This window comes from Lonchura striata, chromosome 1 (genome assembly GCF_046129695.1).
Source record: "Lonchura striata isolate bLonStr1 chromosome 1, bLonStr1.mat, whole genome shotgun sequence".
NCBI lineage: Eukaryota > Metazoa > Chordata > Aves > Passeriformes > Estrildidae > Lonchura > Lonchura striata.
In genome coordinates this window covers 122,019,120-122,042,523 of record NC_134603.1, presented here as the reverse complement: position 1 = coordinate 122,042,523, position 23,404 = coordinate 122,019,120, and the positions used below count along the sequence as shown (strand labels likewise).

The 23,404-nt window shown below is 40.9% G+C and overlaps 1 protein-coding gene across 1 annotated transcript in view; it reads right to left on the bottom strand.

Annotated features, from left to right (window-relative positions):
• COLQ (collagen like tail subunit of asymmetric acetylcholinesterase) overlaps positions 1-22,897 on the bottom strand; it is a 39,252-nt gene extending 16,355 nt beyond the window's left edge. The window contains exons 1-7 of the mRNA XM_021538058.3: positions 22,701-22,897; positions 9,995-10,104; positions 8,007-8,102; positions 5,185-5,229; positions 4,395-4,421; positions 2,932-3,003; positions 496-558 (exon numbers count right to left, since the gene is read on the bottom strand). Coding sequence (XP_021393733.1) covers positions 496-558; positions 2,932-3,003; positions 4,395-4,421; positions 5,185-5,229; positions 8,007-8,102; positions 9,995-10,104; positions 22,701-22,806 — 519 coding nt within the window. The 5' untranslated portion in view covers positions 22,807-22,897. The remainder of the gene's footprint in view (positions 1-495; positions 559-2,931; positions 3,004-4,394; positions 4,422-5,184; positions 5,230-8,006; positions 8,103-9,994; positions 10,105-22,700) is intronic.
• Positions 22,898-23,404: the final 507 nt, after the last annotated feature.

The following is a 23,404-nucleotide window of genomic DNA, read 5'->3' as shown; positions in this document are numbered from 1 at the left end:
CTAGTGTGATCATTAACATAAAACTCAGTTTCTCTTGAAGAAACATAAAAAAACCAAAGGTGTTCAGTTCCTCTTTCCAATCCTTTATTTGAATAAACTAATTGCATAATTTATTTCAAATGTCAGTACATATGCCTAGTTCTAGTAGGGGACCAAAATGATCTCCACCGTCTTATGAGGCAAGTGGAAAGCATTGCAGACATGATTTAATGCTGCAGATATGCTTAAGAACTCAATTCTTCCGGTAGGATACAATTATATCTGAGCTTGCTTTTAAAATAAATTGCAAACATTTATACCAAAGCATTTTTATGAAAAGCCAAAAACGCAGCCAAGCCCAAACAGACAACATAACCTTGCTTGATGTAGAGCATATTCTTTATCTGTATTAGAAACATATATCTTGATAAATGATTTCCAGAAAATTCATGAGGGAAGCAGCTATCAGCAGAACATTAGAAACCAATGTCTGAAAATGCAGTTTGGTTAACAAACCTTGGAGCCCATTGGTCCTCTTGTACCTGGCAATCCCATCACACCCAACTCTCCCTTTTCACCCTAAAGGGTTCAATAAAGAGAGTTATTGAATGCAGCTCTCCCATGAGGTCATATTTGAATGTCTGACAGTTCAGTGGTTCAGGTTTTATGTCAAATAGTTAAGCCTGACCTTGGTGTAGCATTGTGGACAGGGGTTTCTGTTGCAATTGTATTCTGCCTGAGCCCTCACGTTATCTTACTCTTCTATTTGAATTTTCTTGTGTGGGTAACTTTTGTTTCAGTTTTCCCAGATGTTATTAAAGGTCATGCAAGCAAACAGCCTCAGTAGTGCATCCTTTTCTGCATGAAGGTGCATTGTCTCTACCCAGCATCACCTCCACTGAGCTGCAAAAAAGGAAGGCATTTTGCTGCTGCTTCACAGCTTGTGGGGGCACAGTGACTGGTTTTATTGTAGTGCTGAACAGTCACTTGGAGCCAGTAAATCATGAAAAAGTTTTACAACCACTTCTCTGGCTGGTGTCAATTAATCATATCTAGCATGAAATAGAGAGTAGACACCCAGACATGCAGCACTGCTACCAGCAGAATACATTTGGCTCTTACTCTTCTTTGGCTTTCACTGTCCCAGAAATTGAGAGGATTTCCCCATTCACTGTTGCCCCTGCAGAAGTTCAGACAAGACTTGAAGGAATGAAGTAGGAGAAATAGGGACTGAAGTAAGGCTGTGTCAACATAAGAGAAGACAGGAAGACCCAGCTGAAGAAATGGCAAATATCCACAGAGGTGGATATGAGTTTAAAAAAATGGAAACAGCAGTTTGCTGGAGATTTACAACAAGATGGGGATGCAGCAAATATCTATGGTGAAGAAGAATATTTTAAGTTGGTGAAGATCAGAGACGAGGAGAAAGGACAGACACAACCAACTGAAATTACCACAGAGATCTTCTGCACTGTATTCAAATGGAGCCTTCACTGACAGGCAGGAAAATGGAATTTATAAAGACCAGAAGAAATGAAACTGTGAACCTACCTAAAGAAGAGAGAAGACCAGTATCAGAAAAATCAACAAAATCAGAAGAATCCTCATCAGACAGCAAGAAGGACTTGTAGTTAAATTGTAGGAAAAAATATTACTTCTGAATATAAGGGATGTGATGGACTGTGAGTTAGGTCCGTGATGGAAAAGCACAGTAATAGACTAATCTAGACTAAGAGACTAAGACAAAGGAGATTAATCAAAATTAGGAAGAATACATAAATAAAACTAACGCCTATACAAGAAGAAGATGTGTATGAGTTTTCTGTCTGCTTTCCTCTCTTCCTTCACTAAGACTATGAAGGAAAGAGTTGATTGAACCTTTCCTGTAGCCTCTCTGCTCCTGCTGTGGGAAATCATAGCACACAATGTGTTTGTGGGGGGATCCATTTCCCATCTCACAGTTCAAAGTGAACATTGATTTCTTTTAAGCACATTGTGTCTTGCTGCTTGCCTACATTCCCACATACTTTAAAGATGTTCTTTAGCTAACATGGCTGGAAAGATCTTGAAAGTTTGCTTCCTAGATGTGGCTTAAATTCACAAGTCGTCTCCTACTATTCTTGCAGCATCAAGAGCTAATGCATCACATCCTCTGAGGTGGGGGCATCAACCTTCATAGAGCAAATGAAGAGTCAAAGGTGTACTGGAAAGAGCAGTTTAGTAGGCATTGTGTGCAGTCCTTTAGCCTAATGCATCCTGGATTGAAGAAAAGCAAGTTGTCTCAAAAGTCCCAGTAGAAGCTCCATAAAACACAGCTCCACAGCTGTTATACCTTTTGCATAAGCCAGTGCTTACTAAAGGACTATCCTGGAGAGTTTCTTATAACAATTGCAGGTGAAGCAGCCATTTTGCAGTAGCAAAGCACATCCTGTCATTTCTCCCGCTGTTGGTTAATAAAAAGAACAGGAATTAATGTTTGTTTGTATGGGAATGAACTTCAAAGATGTGACCAGCCATTATCATGGTTTGTCATCTCTTTCCCTTGATATCAGCCTAATATCTTCCCTCCAATCACATGAGCTCACAGTACATCTTCAGGCAAAGGGATCCTCATAAAGAATAGTCATAACAATGGCAATCACTTTAGAAACACTGATTTGTGTGATTGTGAGACACCAGTGAGACATCAGTGAGTCTCCATTGTATTAATTTTCAGTTTCCCTTTGACATGTTAAATCCATGCAAGAAGTGCTACAGGGTCTGGACTGAAGGTAGAGTAACCTAACCCTAGACTCTACAGAGCAGTGTAAGAAAGGGGACAAGCACAGAGTGTCCTTGTACTGCTACAGCTTTCCAGCCTCCTGCAAGTAGCTGTTTAGAGATTTCCCAAGACAACGCTTTTGTTCAGATCGTGATGTTGAACAGTTTATTCCATGTGGATTTTAGTCTTACCTTCAGTCCCACAGGTCCAGGCCATCCTACAGGTCCTGGCATCCCAGGGACACCCGGGGGACCTGGTCTGCCCTTGAACGGAAACATTGATTACAATGATTCATAAAAACATAATTCCTACACAGGTCACTACTGCAGACAGGGGATAAAAAGACCTTTGTGTGCTTATATTCATACAAATCCAATTTATGTTGAAAGCAGAACCAAATCTTTAACTAACTATTCCTGTTTCTATGGTCCTTATTCTGAACATTCCTACATTGTTAGCTATAATTTCTCTTTATTAACTACTATATGACTACCAATAGCTACATATGTACATACAGTTATTTATCTGTTTTAATTGCTGCTTGTAAATCACTATTGGAATATCTCCTAAAATGCTTCAGATTAATGCTCTCCCACTGCATTACACTGCTTGACAATATGATCTCAGAAATGTCATCATGACATTCAGGGCCAAGAATGAACTCTCATGGGCCAGACAGCTTTTTACAAGAGTTGTGCAGCTTTATTTCCAACCTTAATGACTTCTCTTTCAGAAACTACTTGTATTTGTCAGAAGAGTAAGTGTTGATGTACTGTGTTTGAAGTTAAGCACTTTTTTGTAGGTTGGTGTGTTACTCTCTTGAAGACATTGCTGTTTTGAACTCCTGAATTTATATTAATAATATTTTTGTTTACTGTAGGGCATTTGAAAATAGATAAAAGAATTACCTCTTCTGTTTATATGTTTTATATTTATTTGAATTATTGATTCGTAGCTGGTGTTAAAATCCTTGGTATATTATTAGAAAGGTGTCAAAATCCTTGGTATATTATTAGAAGGGTACTTCTTTTCCTAGTTAGTGACCACCCCCTGCATATCTCCGATTTCATCCTGCATTTCTGTCTTCTTTAAAGTTAATTACATTAAATGGATGTACTTAGTGACTGAGGTAACATATTCTGTTTCATCACATGTAGGGGCACATATTTTTGACAATATATCACGGCTCATATGTCACCAAGCATAGGATTGTAGTCAACATATTGCATTGGTGCCAGAGCTCTGGAAGGGTAATCATTAATGGTTGTTCCTCCTTAGGGGTGTCTGGCTGAACCTTGTTTAGACTTTGGAGGAGTAAAAAGTTTGATTTTGATTTGGGTTTTTTCTGGTACATCTTTTATAATAACTCACATAATCTGCTTCCCATTGTCCACACAATACTTCAGGTAATGTCCCATTCTTTGGCTTCTCTCCATGCATTTACTCAGGGAATTTGTCAAATTCAAGCCAGCTGGGGCAGCTTCCAGCCCTGCAGCCAGAGATCCCTTCCATCCACCCTGGGTAGCAGTGAGAGAAGCACTAACAGGCTAAACTTCAAAATTAGCTAAATTTTATGGAACTGTTGTCTGCACCCCTCTCTGGCACCTGCTGTTAAATATTGGATGGGTTTCTGAGACAGCACCTTTATTCATACCTTTCTTCCCGGCCTGCCAATCTCCCCCTGCCAGAGAAAGGAATATGTCAGTCTTGCAGTCACCACATGAAGCACAGTGGCTCTCAAATCAATGCATCAATGCATTTCTATTAAAAACAAACAAACATGCAAACCCACAAGCCGCTTCCCAAAAAACCAAATTATACTAAACAAAACACTGTGAATATCTGCATGCTCAAAACTGTGCTTACAGAGCTAAAATGAGAAGAATTACTGTATCAGAGCTCCTTGGTCTTTCCTGTGTTCCCAGCCCTAAATCTACAGTCAACTCCTTCTATAACAAATCACACAATTAGCTGCTCAGCTTCAGCTGGAAGACTCTTTAGGCACCATTATGGAACAAATCTTTGCACATCTGAAAACATAACTTTACATGCAGGCCAGCTTTAGTACCTGAGCTGTCCCATACAATTCACACTGCATGGGAGAGCTCTGCTCCTCATGTTCTTCAGGAGGGACAGGGAGCTCAAAGGCCTTTGGGTCAGTGAGACTGCTGTGTTTTGAACCTGAGATGCTTTCTCAAAGCATACCCTAAACATAGGTCACAAAAGAAGACATAAAATATACTTCAAGACTGAAAATGAGCACAGAAACACTAAGTTTTCTACTATAGCTTCAAGACATTTCATAGCTTTACATTCAAACTAAATCTAAACCTTCCATTCATAAGGCCCACCATTCACTAAACGGACAAAGAAAAAAGTGAACACCCTCCCCTGCTTCTTTACTCCTCAAAACCACATCAAACTCCATAACAACAGACACTTACTTTCTCCCCTTTTGGTCCCATTATACCAGGAATTCCTTGTGGACCCTAGGGAAGAACATAAACTCTATTATTAAACTGCATTAGTGAGGTGCTTGTGTTCCATCAGCCCTAGACCCTGTATGTGTCTCCTGGGACCTGAGGTGTTTGGTGTTGTGTTTGAATGTGGCCTCTACACACCAGGTCTGTGCCACTGCTGAATAGCAGGATGGAGAGTTGGACTGACATGGGAAGGGGAGGGGAATCTCATAAAAGGGGAGAACCTGCAAGAAAAACAAGCCTGAGGCAAACAAAAGATGAGAAGTTATCAGAATCCTGAAGAATTAGCAACCAGGACATGGAGACACCACATCAGCTGGCAAAAGAGGTCAGCCCAAGGGAGGTAAGGGGAGTAGTATGAAACGTGGGATGGGCTCTGCAGGATGGGATGGACATGGAAGACTGCCACTATTTCTGAGCTCTGAAAATATTTCTCTCTGTCAAACAGGGCTGATTCTCCTTTCAGGAGATTTCTTAATCCAGGGAGACCTTCCACACCTTTCTCAGAAAAAAAGCCAGAAAACAGATTTGTTTCTAGAAGACTTTTGTTCACAGATCACTTTTTACTTTTGAATGACTAAGGAAAATAATCCCATGTGTGTGCATCAGAGAAGCATTAGATTCATTGTAAAAATCACTTACTCCATGTTTGGATCCTGCTCGTCTTATACTGTCCAAAATGTGGCCAAATTGTACATGAATAGGAGCAAAATCTAGCCTCAGACACAAATTACTCCAACTACTTTAGTCAGTAGAGTTATTTTAGGTTTTCAGTGGTGAAAATCAATGCACCCTATTAGAGTCGGAACCAAATCTTATTTATTGCTTTTTACCTTAGGATATACATGGGAGGAATTACACTCAAAGTTATACAAATTACAAATCTAATTCTCCTTCTTATGAAAGTTTATTAAAATTCAGCTATGAGTCAACAGTATGAACTTTTGCAACTTGTCTGAAAGCCCTGCAAGCTACAGATGAATTCAGAAGTAATTACTAGATGTCTTTGTCATGGTAGTATTTCTTTGCAGGTGGCCATCATCACAAAAATATTTCCCAAAAGACTGCTGGTTCTAACATTGTCCCTGTACAAGGCACAGTCCTGTAATTTGTAATTAAAAATTCCAAAGCCATGTTGTACCCATCCTACTGTCTGCTGTTATGATAAAACCTGCCAGCCTGCTCTATTTAAAAATGTTCTTGGAGGCATCATAGGTCATTTGGTAGCAAGATTAATATTATTTATAGCAATGGACTTTGTAGAACAATAGAATTAAAATTACTTTCTTGCAATTTAAGTCAGAGAGACTATCAAGAGCATTTTTTTAAAGCCAGTCTAGCAAAGACTGAAATAACAAGTGTTTTTTTTATATGAACAGCAATTCTGGAACATGGCCAATCACACTGCAAGGCTGTTTCATAATGCAGAGAAGACTTTCTTCAAGACAGAATTAGGCAAACACTAGGCATCACTTCTGACCACACTTTTCCAGTCTCATGAACTAAATCAATCTTCCCCACCCTGCATCTCAGCAAAGACAAAATGGCAAAACAATAAAGACAAAGCTCATGGGGGGCTGGAACTAGATGGTCTCTTCCAACCCAAACCATTCTATGATTTTATAAAAGGACATTTTTGCTTTCGCCTTGAAATTTCTGGAGTCTCCAATTATCTCCTGCAGTACTGACTTATTTATAATTAAAGATAAGCTTTTTGCCACATAACTGACCCTTTACTTTGATGTGTTGTCCATACTTTTTAAATAGTGTTTGGGTGCTGCCAAAGCGTCAGACACAGCTTTGCTGAGCACAGGCTCTCAGCTGTGTCTGGCACCAAGGGGGCTTGAGGAAGATCATTGTCCCAAGGCACCAGGCACAGCACATATATTGGGACCGCCTGTACACTAGCAGGATGTGTCTCTCCATGAAAACTCTCAATTTTCTTTGGAGGGAACTGGAATGGAAAGGCAAATGGATGATCCTCTCAACAATACAGAGATGTTAATAAAAAACTTCCCTCTAGAGGTGGCTCATTTCCTCAGAAGAAGGCCAGATTGGATGGGATTCTGAGCAACCTGGTATAGTTGCATTGTCTGTTCATTGTAGGGATGTTGTACTTGTTGACCTTTAAAGGTCCCTTCCAACTTAAACTAGTATGTGACTCTAAGATTTCTGACCTTCCTCTGAAGATTTCTGAAAGAATGAATTGTAGAAAATGAGGTGTGAGTTCAAAAAGAATGGTCCAAGGTTATCCAGCAAGTCAGGGCAGAAATGTTGCAGATCAAGCTGGGAGACCCTACACCTCCTGAATCCCACCCCACTGCCCTGCTAAGCCTCTCCTCGTCCCTGACTTTACTGTAGATGTTTGTCTTCTCAGGGATGTACTCTGCTAACATCCCAGTCCATTTTTTACCTTGTGCATCCACTTCACAGGCTCTTGTCCTCACAAAAAAAAAAGAGAACAGAGTCTAAAGCAAAGAAAAAATTGACAAGAAGCATCTGAAGGAAGTGATGACACATGTGTGATTTTGGACGGGTGCTACCCGCTGTAAAACTCCACAGAAATGAAGAGTGAACTTGAAACAGAATGAAGTGTGTAAGGCAGGGATGAGAACACAGGGTAAAAAGCCTACATGATTTATGCAAAATCATATCAAAATGAAATTTAGTCAGAGCTTGGCATGCTTATTGGGTGGTAAAAAGTGTTTTCACGTATTTCACAGCTTTGTAAGGACTTTAGTGCAAGTGAGAGAGTGATGTGGTTTCATCACATATGCATCACTCACCTGGGGGCCAGGAGGCCCTGCAGAACAGTGCAATTCAGGCAGAGAGGAAGCCTGTATTATCTGGAGCTCATGACACAACTCTTCCATATCCAGCTTCTATGAAACATCAAACATATGAGTGAACATGCGGCCACATGTAGCCTGTTGGAGAAATGCATAAAATTCCAGCCACCATAGACTACAGCCTCAAAAGAATTTATTTGCTCCCTTTGGGAGCAGTCTGGCTCTTGTCACAAGGTTATCTTCATGGATGCTTGAACATTAGCACTTCAGCATAGCCTCCTGCCCCATGCTTCCTTCCCCTCCTCCTCTTCCTCCTCCTCCTCTCTCAGAGGCACATTGCATCCAGGCTGCCCTCTGAGCCAGCGTGGGACCCTGGCCTATTCTTAGACCTGACCCTGCCCTCTCGTCCCACTTTGCCAGCAGCAGCTCCTCTCCAGGAATAGCATCTTTACTCTAAAAATAGAGACTTCATCCAGGCAGGCCCAGGCAGTGTGAACTTCGCTCCAGAAGATACTAACTCAGAGGCATTCATTCACTGCAGATCGGAGCCAGTGCCTTAAATGATCAATGAATGTCTCATCTTTTGACTTCAATATTAAGCTTTCATGAGTGAAATGCCTTATTTGTGTCCTGTGACAAAAGTGATCTCCCCTGGAAACACTGAGCCAGAAACACTGGACCAAAACAACAGATCTTCCACTTCCAAGAGAAAGGCCATTTTCCAGTAAAGCTCTAATTACAGGCTCCAAAGAACAAATTACTCATGGTTTAGTTCTCATGGCTTGTAACTGCTTATTTTCATATCATGTTGTTATGGGAAGATGGTGTGAAGGGTGATTTTAGACTCAGATTACTCTCTAAGCTGCTTGAAGGAATCTCAGGAACCCTGCTCCTAGTCTCACTCTCAGTGAAGGAGTACACAGCATTCCTAAAGATATCTCATCTTTGGATCTCCTTTCTGTGGAAATCAAGGCACTGGCAGGGGAGGTGACAAGGAAGTATATTTTCGTCTGGAGAGAACAGCACCCTGAGCTCAATCCTGATCAATCCGAAGGCAATGGAGGATTATTCACTATGCTTTTTCTTGGGTTACTTATACCCTGACATCTTACTAATAATTATTTACTATTTACATTGTTTACATTATTATTTACTAACATTATTATTTACATTTATTCTTACATTATTATTTACATTATTATTATTCTTTATATTATTTACTATTTGAGCATCATTTACTTAGAATGCTAGCAATAATTGTAATGTTTGTATATAGTAAATGAATATGAAAATTAAGGAATAGGAATTACTGAATAGGTAGAAAAATTCTTCGTGCTAGGATGGAGAATATGCTGTAGTTAGCAGAACCTGCAGTAAGAGTACTTGGGTAAATTGCTATATCATATTCCCATTGTATCCTGCTTATGTCAGCATATGTGTATGGATGTGTATCACACATGGCAGGTTTGAGCATAGGTGTGAGTGGTATGCTGTGCATACCAGCATCTCAAACACATATGTGTTTCTGCAAAATGAAATGGTGGGGTATAGATTCCACAGGAGGACTTCAGGACCTTCATTTCACCTATTTAGATAAGGAAAACGTGATGCAGAACAGGACATATACATATACCCAGAAACCATTGTGCAGGATGGAAAATTGCCTTTCTGTCCTTACTGATTTACTGCATTGCTATTTCCTCTGGCTCAGGATTGCCTCACTCTAAGAAGATTTCCATATAGCACAAGGAAAATATTTTAAGTTAATTGAATTTACTGCAGGAACAAATCCAGCCACCATTCATTCCTTGATCCATTTGATATTTACTTCAAGCCCCAGTCTGGGATGCTGTTTGATTGTCCTCACAGAGCCATAGCAGCACAGCCAGGCAGGTTTGCTGAGTGACACCATGAAGCAGTGCTTGAGAGGATGCTTCATTCTTTGTGATTAAACCTCATGCAAAAGAAGTAAAAGCCACACTTACAGTGCTCCAGCTGTGCCTGAAGTACGGTGGTGGGAACAGGGGTGGTGGAGGAGGGACAAGGAGGCAGCATACTCTGCAGTACTCCTTCTTCTGTTCCAAACAAGGGAGATCTGTTCAATACAAACACTCATCTGTGGTCTTGAACAGCAAGAGAAGTTGCCATTTCACAGTATTGCCCTACATCCTGTGTGCATTGATTACAATGCTGTAATCCAAGCAGGGATTTAAGAAACCTGGCAGACCCTTAAGTCTCTAAGTTCCTTTTTGTGCCAAAGGCTATGCAGAGTTCTAAGTTCTAAATGTGGCTCTGACAAAGGCAGAAACTCGAAAATTCCAGATTGTTGACATTAGAAAATGAATCAAGCATTTACTGTTTTCTCTACCCTTTGTTCCAAAAGTCTGTTACAAATAGCATCTTCTGGTCCCTGTTACAGCCCACTTGCCACAAAAAAGCACTCAGTGCTGTTGGCCATCACCCTGCCTGTGAACTGAATCACTTTAGGCACTTCTGTGCTAAGTGGGAAGTGCGAAGCTGTTCCACAACACATTTGCCTGTATTTCCTCTGGAACTGCAACCAGGTTGCTGTATTTCTGAATTGTGCATCATCCCTAAGAATAAACACCCCACAGCCCAAACTTAGTTGATAGCTTTGTCACTGACTGACTGGTGAGACAGGACCTCAGCTGTGTTTGGCAATGTATTTAATGTTTTCTGAGAGGTAATCTTCCATCAAAATATAAGGAGCTGTGACCGAAATTCACAAAGGAAGATATTAAGATGGTGCATTTATACACTGTATTTTTCCCCCCCGAATCATATTTACTTCCTGGGAAATGCATCCCTGATCAGAGGGACAGCCTTCTTCAAAGGTTTTCCCAAGAAGAGCAAATATTCATTTATGCCTGTTGGTTTCTTCCTCTAGCTAGTGGCAGCTGGAATGGGTGTCTGTGAATTGAAGTGTGGCAGGGAGCCAAGAAGAAAAGCCTATGGTGAAGTATCTGGTATTAATAGAAAATCTCTAAATTAAGTTTCTGGGAAGACAAACCTGATGAAATTGCTAGATTTGTGTGCAAATCAATTGCAGGCTGGATATTAGTCACATTTCAAGGTAAGGGAAGAATAGAGTTGCTAGTTTTTCAAATGTCTCAAAAAATATATTACCTCAGTTCCACCATCCCATCTTAATGGGGATGGCATTTTCTCAGTCCTCATGAACAGAAAAGAACTGTCCAGAGGAATGGGATTCAGCAGCATTCTGGTTAGTTCATGTCATCCTGATTTTTTTCTCTATTAAAACACTATTTGTGATGATATCTTTGAGACCTGAGTCAATTGAATTCTGGAAGAGTCCATAATGAAGACTTTTTCAGCTTTTTCTCACAAGTTTGAAACTCAGTCAAAAACTTCAGTTGAAGAGAAAGGCAGAAGATGTATAAAAGTAGGTATATTGTTTCCTTTAAAGCTTTAAATATGTACTGAAAATGCCAATGTCCTTTAAAAGGTAGCAGAAGTATGAGTCACCTGTCTCTAGCACTTACACGTAATAAAATAAAAAGATATGAAGAGTTAAGTTTTATATTGGCTTAATCTAAATTCAGTCACTCTTATGCAGCAGTAAACGTGTTTTTCAATTTTTAGCACACACCTTCTGTGCTTATCTGAGTTTCAAGACTGCATTTGAACATATTGCATTGGGACAAAATAGCACAGTATTAAGGTAATGGACAGCTTGTAAGTTAACAGGATATAAAGTTTAGGCCATATTCCAATATAATCTTTCTTAATATCATCTCATTTCATGGTCTAGTTAAAATTTCAGTGGGATTATTGTCATTCAACAAGAATAAGAATATCAAAATCAACTAGCCTGATATGGTTTAGTTGCTAAGAGATCTCTACCAGCAACTCTTTTCCTGCAGAAAAAGGTGTACATTACTGTAGTTGCACTGCTACTTAAAAAAAAAAAAAAAAAAAAAAAAGAAAAAAGGTGGTGTTCTTTAAATATTTTGGAAATACAAGATTAAATATAGATGTACAGCTATAGTTCTAATATGATACTTATCACAGCCTCATAAGTAAATTCCAGTCCTGGGTTATAAAAAATTTGGATTCTCCTTTTTCGAAGAAAAGCCTGAGAATCTGTGGAACAGCTTTATTGTGAAAAACACTATACTTAAGTGAGTTGGTAAAAAAAACCAACCTGATTTCAGTCTTTATGCTACTGTAACACAAGTTAGGTTGAAGCCCACTCTGAGTTTGCTGGTATGAACAATGATAGCATGTACTGATCTCAATGAGGAGACAAGCAAAATCTAAATACCGTAACAGTAATAGATACTTTTACTATAGATATTATCAGACATTATAACTAATAGATGCTATTCCTATAGATAGGTACTAAATTCTAATAGACACTATTATTATATACCAAGTAATTATATACCATTAATAGTAAAGATATTGCTATATAGGACAGGTATCAATTATGTAATGACTTGGATAGTTAATATTTCAGGGATCCATCAGTAACCCTGGCTCTGCTCTGGAAGGTGCATTTGTCAAGCAAATATTTAAGAAAATTAAATTCTAGACCCAAGAACCTTCCCCACTCAAGTATGACAGGGGATATGACAGCAGAAGGAGCAAAAAAACCAATGATTCACAAGGGGACTGCAGGCAGGACAGCTGTAATCTGATCTTCCAGTAAGTATCACATTTCTATGGTATGGATTTTGCCAGTAACTGCAAAAAGTCCAAGATGTACAACTATTACAGTATTGCCTCGGTTTATATCACAAAAGGGTTACCTTGGCAGGCTTACAGGCTCTTTGCAAATGCAATGCATATTTTTAGGCTCCAGGTTAGCTTTGTTTGCTAAACACAGCTTCAGAATACACCAGTCCCCATCAGTGGAAAAAATCTCAGCCCAAGAATAGGACTGTCATAGTTTTCTGTGAAATATGAAGACCCTGCCTACACGGAGCACGGGTTTACATATCTCATAAGGAAGCTGCTCTTTCAACAACTCCAATGCCAAAGAACATATTCAATAAGAAAAAAAAGATAAAATGAAAAAAACCTTTTAGGACTTGTCCAAGAGTCAGTTGTTTTCAAGGAACATAAAAATTAAAATAATCACCTTTGAAATGGAATGTATTTACATTCTCAGATTATTTTTATTTTTATTCCAGGTCTATAAATTAATCCAGTCCCAGAAAGTGACTTTATTAATCTATGGGTATATTGCCAAAGGTAGCTTTAGAAAACAACATACTTTAGATAAGCTGTGATGTTTCATTTTGCTGCTGCAGATTTCTTGCTGCCATAGCTGGAACTTGGGAACTCTTATTCAAGATGGTAGAACACAGAGCCAGAGAGAAGCCTTCACCCAGGCTGAGTCCCCTGGAGTGGGGCTCATATGAGGTCTATGAGGCCTCCTAGGGCCTAGAGGAAAGATTCCTAGAGGAATTTTTAACCTCAGAGCTGCAACAGAAATACCAGAGATATTCTGCTGGATTCAAGTCAGATTTACAAGATTTCATTGGAAAAAAATCATAAATAAACCATGAAAGTGACTTTCATCCTAAAATCACAAAGCTGTAGGCTGAATGCCAGGAGGGAAGGACAAGAAAGGAAAAGGATACTTAACATGTGTTTCCCTTCCTATTTATGACCACACTGATCCAGCAAGCCCTGATGGGAAGCCGAGCTATTATCCAAAGTCTCACCCTGACAGCAGGGCTGGTGGCTTGCCCAGCCTGTGACAGGCAGGGATCTGCTGGATGGAGCCCTCTGATGGCTGACACCCATCACAGATGCTTCTCCCACTCAGATGGCACTCAGAATTAATAACAAACCAGCTGGGCAGACCAGCCAGTTCATGAATGTGGGCTTGTCCAGCCGAAACTGAGCCTTTAATCTGCTTTGTTGTCATTCATTCAGGCTCCTCTCAGCCTCCTTGCAAGGACAGCAGAGCACCACATGCTGCAGCCACCCAGCTCCAATCTGGACATCCACTGCAAGCCACAAGGGCACATTTTCCTCTTCAGTTAGGAAAGCTTAAGAGCTTGTTAAAGGTGCCTTTATTTACAGAGCAGATGCAGGTATTAAGCCCTTCTTCAAAATGCCAAAGATAAGTGCCAGCATTAGCAATGTATGCTTCTTTAAAGTGTATTTTTCAAACTTTTTGACCCAAAGTGTGCTTTAAGAACATATAAGCAGAGATGAAAATACAGCTTGTTTTTGTAGCTGGGTTGAACAGTCAAGTTAGTGAATTTTCTGCATCTCTCAGTCCATTTTTGAACTTGAACCTTATAGTTGATGGCTGCAATATATCCTTTCCTATAAATCAGATTAAATATGCCAAAGAAACATATCAAGCTTAGGTAATGATGTCTGTGTGGAGGAGGTAGTGACCCATGAAATTCCCATGGGAGTTACAATATGAGACACAGAGATGCAGCTCTGCCCTGCTACTAGTTTCCTTTTACTTAAGGAAGAGTCTTTACTTACTTCAGACTCTTTAAGAAACAGAGCAAAGCAGATCAGAAATTATTTCAATTAATTTTAGAACATGAAGAAATCCAGATGAAACCTTGCAAGTTTCTTTTAATAGAATCATAGCATTCTTTAGGCTGAAAAAGACCACTAAGTTCTAAATGTTAACCTAGCAAAGTCAAGAAAGCCTCATAAAAATTTGAAAGTGCCCCGTTTTTAATCTCTGCAGAACCACAGGCTATGGCAGCAGTACTTTGCCAGCGGATGCACACTCAGAAATTGTCATAAATAAATAAATAAATAAATATCTTTAAAAATCAGCCAGTGCTCCCAAAGCTTGACAACAGCACGATCCCTGGCACACTGCCTGGACAGCAGGCCTGGATATTCACCTGGCTACAGGAGCAAGGACACTCTGTCCTCCATCCCCACCTGACATTAAGCTCACGTCTCTCAGCAGCTCTGGCAGCATGGCTGGGGAGAGGGGTGGCTGCATCTCTGGGGCAGACCTAAAAAACACTGCAGACATGGCAAGATGTGGGAGAGCAAAGGGGCCTGTGGGATTTTTAAGCTAAGGAAAGGCCTTTTACTCCCTGTATGTAATATTTTGGACATTTTATCTGTGTGTATGTGCATGTATGCCAGAAGATTATACACTGTTCTCTCAGACTGATTGCAGAAGGAAAATTCTGAGATGAGTACTGGGGGAGAGAGAGGAGGAATTTCTTGTGTTGGCTCTGCATTCTGTTTCACAAAACAATGAAGGATCCCAGTAAAATCTAATGGGTGTAACACTTCAGTGGGTTATAAAACACCTTTGTAAAATAAGCCTGTGTTTTATAAATCCCAATAACTATTACAGGGTTCTGTGCAATTTTCCTTCTATTGCCTTTCACTTGCAGAGCTCCAGAGCTCTAGACACTGCTAAATAATGTTGACAATTCTTTGAGCCCCCCATCAGTTCATGAGAAACTGAGGCATAGAGAAGTTAAGCAAGTCCAGGGATAACTCAATTACAGTACCAGAAACAGACTTCCAATCTGGTGAATTACAATATCTCATCTCAATCATTTTATGAACCAGATCATAAAACGCAACTGCTCTTCCCACCAGAGCAATAGTAGAGATACTCTGAGCATTAAAGCCTAAGAATTTACTGTAATCTGTAGAAGAGCCTGAAGCCCAAAACATTAAAGCAGGATGGCCTGAAGGATTTCTTGCATGTCATTCACTGCCACACAGTCCTCTCCTACTTTGTGTAAGATCAGTAGCAACAAAGCTGAGAGACACCAGTTCCACTCTTTTGCAAGTGCAAGATAATAATCTGTCAGTGCTGGCGTAGATCAAACATGTACTTGACTTTGATGCTTTGATGTTGCTCCACCATATGCTCATACAGTCCCAGACAATCCCTACGAGACTGCGGGTGTTGCTGTGTGCTCAAAACGACTTCAGAGAAAAGCCTCTCAATTCTTCTTTGAAAGCTTGTTGCCATCAACTAGATTAATTCCTCATGTCTCCCCTGCTGCAACAGATTCCCAGGCCAGACGATTTTGTTCTTCTGCCTCTGAACGAAAAACCCAACTATAAATTGACTTTGTGTTGTAAAACATTGTTAACTTTGTAGTTTCAAGAAGCTGGTAAAAATACTCTGTAATCACTTCCCTGGGTAGAAGAAAACTGAAATTGTAGCACTGCCTTTACTTGTGTGCATTCCCCAGAAGCCTAAATTAATCCATATCCTCTTGCTAGGAAAATGGTCAACCTCTTTTCCCCACAGAGTTTCAGTTCTCCTCTGTGGTTTTCCTATACCCATCTGTCTTCCCAAATGCTCTTTTACCATCACAGCTGTGTGACTACAGAACAAGTCCCCACAATTTCCTTCCTGTTAAAGGGGTGATTCCTTGGAGAGAAGGGAAGAAATAGAAGACCTAGGCTGGGGTCTGTTAATTCCTGTAGAGTTTTTCCTCTCTTGTTTATTTCTGATCTTCCTCAAACAATTTGCCCTAGATTTGAAGGTCTTGCCCTGTTCTTTTTTGTCTTCTTAGCTGCAGCACAAGACAGATCTCCCAGCTGTGTCCTGGCTGAGTGCTGTGCTGCACCACAGCTGATCCTGCAGCCACACACCACCCTAGCCCCAGGAGCTAAAGACTGCAGGGATACAGGGTCTATTGTGACAACAAATGTCCTCCTGTCTAGACACAACTGATACTTTTCTATGGTTTTAGCTAACATTAGCACTTTCTTTTGCTGCAGTCACCAGAACTGCTGGTGCTTCTGTGCCAATAGCCCACTCATGGGAAGCCTCAGTGTCTGATAGAAAACAGATTGTCAAATGCAAGGAGGCTAAAATGTGGAGCCACAGACTGTTCCCCTCCTGTGCACGGGTTTTGTAATACTGACATGTCCACAAATGAACTCTCTGTACTAAAGGCAGAGGCCTACAAGCACCATCTGTCTGCAACTACACAGGGACTAAGGTGATTTTGCATCACTTTGTTTACTGGTGGAGCTTCTATCCTTTCAGTAAAAACACCTGATTTTGAAACAGATTGCTTTCCTGTGCTGGAATTTAAGCCTTCACCTTTCAGTCTGCTCACAACAAAAATCTAGTATTCACCAACATGACCAATGCCCATGGACTACGGACAGTGCTATCCTCATTCATGGCAATGGTACAGTGTGGACAGCTTGGACCAGCTGGATCTCCATGCCAGCTGCGGATCACTTTTAGCTGAGGTTCCCATTTTGTAAATGCTGCCTGTTGGAATCATTCATAGGTTACAGAGAAACCTCCAGATCAGTTACTGCTTCCTTTGCTGGAAGGCCAAGCAAGCACTGCCTCAGCTCCTGTACTGACCTATGTCCCTGGCAGCTGGAGGGCTTCTTCATAACCCAACAAGTGAATGTCATGATAGTCAACTTCAACAGCATTTCTCTGAACCCTTTCCATTTACCTGCATTATCACTTTCATTATCTTTTTTTGTCATTATCATTATCTTTTTCGATGAGACAAGCAGCTTGTCAACCAGTAATGCCATAAACATATCAGAAGGCTCTTCCTTCTCCTGCATGCAAGACCAGGGCTGTACTTATGGAGCTTTGCTGCAAACAGGTTCCAGCTTCCTCACTAGAGGCTATGTCCTCTTTCTGATTTTTATTTACTGCTGCAAGGCAAGGGCCCGACCTCCTGGACTACCTCTGATGTCCTTTCCTCATCCCTTACCCACAGGATCAAGTGGGCTCCTACTCACTGGTTTACTGTGAATTTCAGAGTGTGTCTGGGGGATCTTGACTATTGAGGATGACATCAGTATTCCCTTCCTTTGCCCTTGCTGAGAAGGTGGATGCAGGCACGGAGTCATTGACAGGCTCATGACCTGCACCAGAGTGGCAGCTCTGCTCTCACCTTACTCAGCACAGCATACACCACCAGGGAAGGTCTGTGAGTCCTAAGTGATTTCTTTCCTGAGTATCATCTACATTGACCTGAGCAGGACCCCCAGTTTGGGATTTTCACAGGTCATATCTACCAGGGGAGAATATACAGATAAAGTCAAATCAGATGGTTTATTAACTCTGCTTATTTAAAGACCCATTTACTTGAAGCAACAGTAACCACACCATACTAGGTTGTTAATCTGCTACCATTTCCAGCCTTTCCCCAGAGGCTGCTCAGGAACTGTCTTCTTTATCAGCTTAGAAGGCTAGCCACTATGCTTTCCTTCTTTTGGCTTAACTTTCCAGCTACCCATTTGGGCTATCAAATTAAACCAGCCGACCCAAGGTTATTTTCTTCTCTGAAGCTGAACAGAGAATCTACTGAAAGAATATTTTGTTTCCCTTTCAGGCTCATATGACTCACAAACAAGACAGAAAGCTCTCAAACATCCTGCCCCAAGACCTTTGGCAGCTCAGCTCCACAGCTAGGTGACTGCCCTCTCATAACCAACGATACTTTGCTTTCCTTCTTCTAATGAAGCTATAGCCTTTGCCAGTGGCTCGTTTCCATCAGGAATTTTAATCTAACAGCAGTTTTCCTGCTTATGTTTGTTCCAGGAGAAGCCCACGAATCAATGGTACCAGGATATTCAGCATCTCCTGAGCCTGTGATGACTTTACAGAGTAGAACCAGGCTTCCTTCCCTGGTCTGATATTTTTGCTTGCTAGTCACTCCTTGGGTCATTTTCCTAGCAGGTTCTGTCTGCTGCCTTTTAAGAATCTTCAAGCTTTTACTTTTCATCTTGTTTTAAATTCCTTATGCATCTCTTTCTCTTGCACTCTGATAAGTCATTCTCCTGTTATTTTACATAAATAAATATTTACAATTACTCTCTTTAGAAACAAAATACATCCACCTGACATCTTTTCTGTCCATTATGACAATAGTTAGGGTTCCTGCAGGGAAAAGAAAAACAAACCCTGATGATTGGCTCAGATATTCCAGCCCTGATCCCAACTCCCCCAATGTCAGGAATCATCCCTTGTTTCTGTATCCATTCTCTCCTGCTCTTTCTCTCACAAATGCACAATGACCTCTGCCCACAGCACAGCATCAGAGTGGCTCCCAATGTCCCTTCTCTGTGCTGCCCAGCCATGGCTGTCACCCCATACAGCTCTTCTTCACAGCCCACCTTGCCCATCACCATGGCTCCAACAGTGTCAGTTCACAATAAAACTGAATTCTTTCCTGCAGCTCTGCCACATGAAGTGTGGTTGCAAATATGTGCCTTCCTGACTCAAAGAGGATGAACTTAGTGCCCAGTGAGATATGTTCCTTTTCGTCAGGAAAATAATAGGACAAAGGCAAAGAAAATGTGGGGAATACTGCCAATAGTGCTCTGATATCCCATTGAGTTCTTTTAAATGATCCACCATGTTTCCAAAGGACTATGAATCAGTATTGACTGTAAGAGCCAACTGAATCAAGGGATGCACTTGTGGCATGCATAGAAGGCTAGAAGAAGCACTGAGATGCAGTTATTTTTCTTTAGATGCTTCTGGTAATTTAAATACAGTCCCATCTCTCTGCAAAACCTTGGGCCTAGATGAGCAGTAAAGGGGAGGAGAAGGAAGGAGGAGGAGAGGAAGAGGGTCTTTCCACTACCTGAATTTGGAAGGTGGGTTCCTTCAGTCTGGTTCTTACAAGGTGCAGTCCTACTAAAAAATGACTACAGAACTCAATGCCTTCATCATGTGAGTGCAGCAGTTCAGGAAACTCAGGGCAGAGCTCTGAAAAAGGAAATGTAAATGACACCACAAACACAAGTGGTAGAGTGGTAATCACATATCCTCTAAACAGAGAGAGAGAGATAGCTTTCCCAGGATTTTCCTAGGAAGCTGTGAGAAAGCTTAGAGAAAAGAATGAGAAAAAATTCTTATCTTCACTTGCTGCACTTGTTGTTGTGCACATGTGGAATGTGTTATGGAGATTTGTTTACCAAAGGGTGATTTCTTAACTGAATAATGGAGATCATATTTGGATTTCAAGGACCAATGTGGTCTGTCAGTAGCGGACTGTCAGCAAGAGCAATGAGTGTTTCTTAATAGAATAGTATAATATAGTGTAGTCTGATATAATAAAGTGATTGATCAGCCTTCTGCAATCATGGAGTCAATGCTAATTATCCTGGCTGGGGGCTTGTGGCGACATGATATGACATGGGTGGGGTATGACAGGTTACCCTGAAAATAACCTGCTGAGCTGCCCATCCTGGGGGTCTTCACTGCCATGTGGAACCACTGCTAGATGCTGTTTTAATATGTTATAATACTATTTCCTGGAACATTTTCTCTAGAAATGACACTTCAGCACTGTGAGACCCGACTCTTTGGATCTGACATGACATTCAAAATGCATCTAGAAACAAAGATGCACTGTTGCTTGAGATTGATGGGACTCTAAGGTGGAGTTAGCAGAAAACAAAGATCCAGCTTATTCTTCTTTCCCCAATTATTGTACTAACACTTTTCCACCCTACAGTCTGTTTCCCCTTTGCTTTATAGTTACTACTTTGTGGCTTGTAAGCTTTTTTATTTCTGACCTGTTGCTATGCAAAGATATGTAAGGACAGAAATAAAAGTACTCTTAGGCTAGAAGTTTCCAGACATACCTGGAAAATACCTGAATGTTTTTTGCCAACTACAGGAAAGACAAACTATCGCTTAAGAACATTCTCTCTGCTAAATGGGATTGGTTTCAGAATTTGAATGTGCACTGCTGAAATTCATTCTTTAAATGTGAAATTGCATCCTGGTGCTGAATACAAATAATTGACTAAGCTGATAGAGAACATTTGAGCAATCACTAAAATAACTGAGAATGTAAGTGGAATTAATTCACCTTCAGTGTAAATGGAATTAATTCATCTTCTGTCCCCACTGTCAGATTTCTACCAGAAAAATGAGAACTTACTGCTTTTTTCTTAGAAGTTTCTTAAAATGCAGATGCAACCAAAGCACTAAAGGAATAGCTTATTATATATTTTTAATACCAAACAGCCCTGATTAGCAAGTAACAATGACACATAGGTATGTCTCAATCCAGCCTTGAGGCTGTGAGATTATGACAGAATCTTTGGCCAACTGTTATTTTTTCCACATTTTATCAAGCAAACATTGACAATACATGCATGACAGGAGCCTCACTAACAGTTTGCTGGGTATAAAGGTGATTTTCAGTGTTTTGGCCAGAAGAACAGAGTGTGGGATTTTACCATAGAACAGACTGTGGGGTGGGGGTCTGCCCAACAGGGTCTTGCGGACAAGAACCCAGGACTGCCCTATGGAAAATGCTCCACTACAAGGAGCAGGCTCTGGCATTTTCCTTCATGTTTACTTCTTCTACTATGGTTTCAGCAGAGATGACAAGTCTTCCCTCTTTTTAAGGGCAGTTTATCTGTTGAACTGTTATTTAACAGGACAGCTCAAATGTCTTCTGTAGACACACAAATGTGTGGCACAGGAGAAGGCAATAGAAACATCACATTCACAAAGTTCTTCAAAACAAATTTTGAGGTCTGATGTTATTGCAAAGCAATTTGGAATATATCAGGGAAAATAAATCCTGGTGACTCCTGTACCTCACTGTTAACTAACCTCAACACAATGGAAAAAGCACACCCCAATTGAAAAGAAATGGTAACAAATTTAAAGGCTTTTTTAGCATCTTAGAGAGCTTGAATGTAATCTGTCTAAGATACTAAATGGGTACAGCAGAGAGATAAAGGTACAGCCTTTAAGTCTACATCTAGGGTTTATTTTATGTACAGGCTTAAAATACGCACCCCTTTGTTCACTGTGAAAGCCATGGGGAGGATCTATAGGTATAGCAGGCCCTGACCTGCCAACCTCAGTTGAACCATCTCAAATCTAACACTGAAGGAACACAGGACATTAGTTAGAAGCATCTGTATTGATTCAGAATAACAGACAGAAGATGGGAGACAGCAATTTGCCATAAACTGGTGAAAGTTCCTCAGAGAAGATGGAGTCAGAGCTCTCGCTTTCCCCTTCCTTCGCACAGAACGTGACCAAAGGGAAGTCTTGCTGCTGAAACTGTAAAATCTATTAAGAGGGATTTCCAGTGCCCTGGCTCAGCTGACAACTAATTTGTTTTGTCTTTGCCTAGCAGGGATTTTCCATGCAGTGGACTCTTGTTTGCTATGTAAGTCATCCGAGTATTTGTTAGTGTCATAGCCAGAGCCAGATGATGTTTATTCTGCTAACATCCAGTCGGGCTCTGGCAGCACTCATTGAGGTCAGGGCTTTATTTATAGAAGCAGATATACATTGAGATTAATTTTCTTTCTCTTGCCGTATTCTACCTAAACTCATCCAAAATAGAAAGAAACATGCAGACATGCAAGTAATAAACTAATTGGGCCAGATCCATGCATTAGCACAGCACCACAGAGGCCAATGGAAAAAAAGCATTTTTGAACAGCTGAGGATCTTGCCCATTATTTCTCATGGGGAAGGGAAGGGAGGGGTTTAAAACCAGAAATTATAAAGCAAAAAAGCAAAGCCAACCAAGCAACAAAATGTCCTAACTTGTGGCAGAACCAATCTGCAATGCAAACCCCTCAGCCGAGATTTGCAATTCAAAGTTGTTTTTTTTCCTCCTGTGCTCCCAATCATCAGAAAGTGCAAGAATCAGAGTGCAGAGTGCTCCAAGCGAGGAAAAGTAATGACTTAATGCAATTTACCTGCTGAGAGTGAGAAGACATTGTCAGCGTACGCAGTCTGAGACAAAGCAAAGCAGAAGAAAAGCAGCAGGTAAGATCCCCAGACAAGCGGGCTGAGGACCAACATGCTGCCTCTGCCCTGGCAGATCCCAGCTCAGAGGCACAAGGCTGCTTTGGGGCTCTCTCTCTCCCCTCTCTCCCTCTCTGCCTTGCCTGCTCTCTGCCTCTGCCCTCACTATGGGATGCGTGTGTGTGTCTGTCTGTGTACGTCTCCCTCTCTCTCTCCCTCTCTTCCCCCTCCCTCTCCGTGCCTTTAGGAAGAAAGAATGCCAACCATTTCCCATTAAATCTTCTCCTTACACTAGACACAGTTATATTTAACTCCTGTGCTGGATCAGTTGCCCCTATTGTGGACATTAGCTGCTAAAACTGAGGCATGGGGGATTCTGGTTTTGCTAACAGAGGCAAAAAGGCTCTTTGGATAATAATAATGATGAGCAGGAATGGGAGAAATTAAGAACTGGACTGTAAACAGAATCCTTCGATACAGGCAACCAGACACCGGCGTCGAGATGGATAAAATCCCTGATTGATCATCTCCTACAGGTCACTAATTGCCTTAATGAGAGATGAACAGTGACCTACCATCTGCTCAGCCCTGGTAGCTACGCATCTTGCATTTGTGTACAGAGTGCAGCTCAAGGTGAGGGGTGCCACAAAGGATT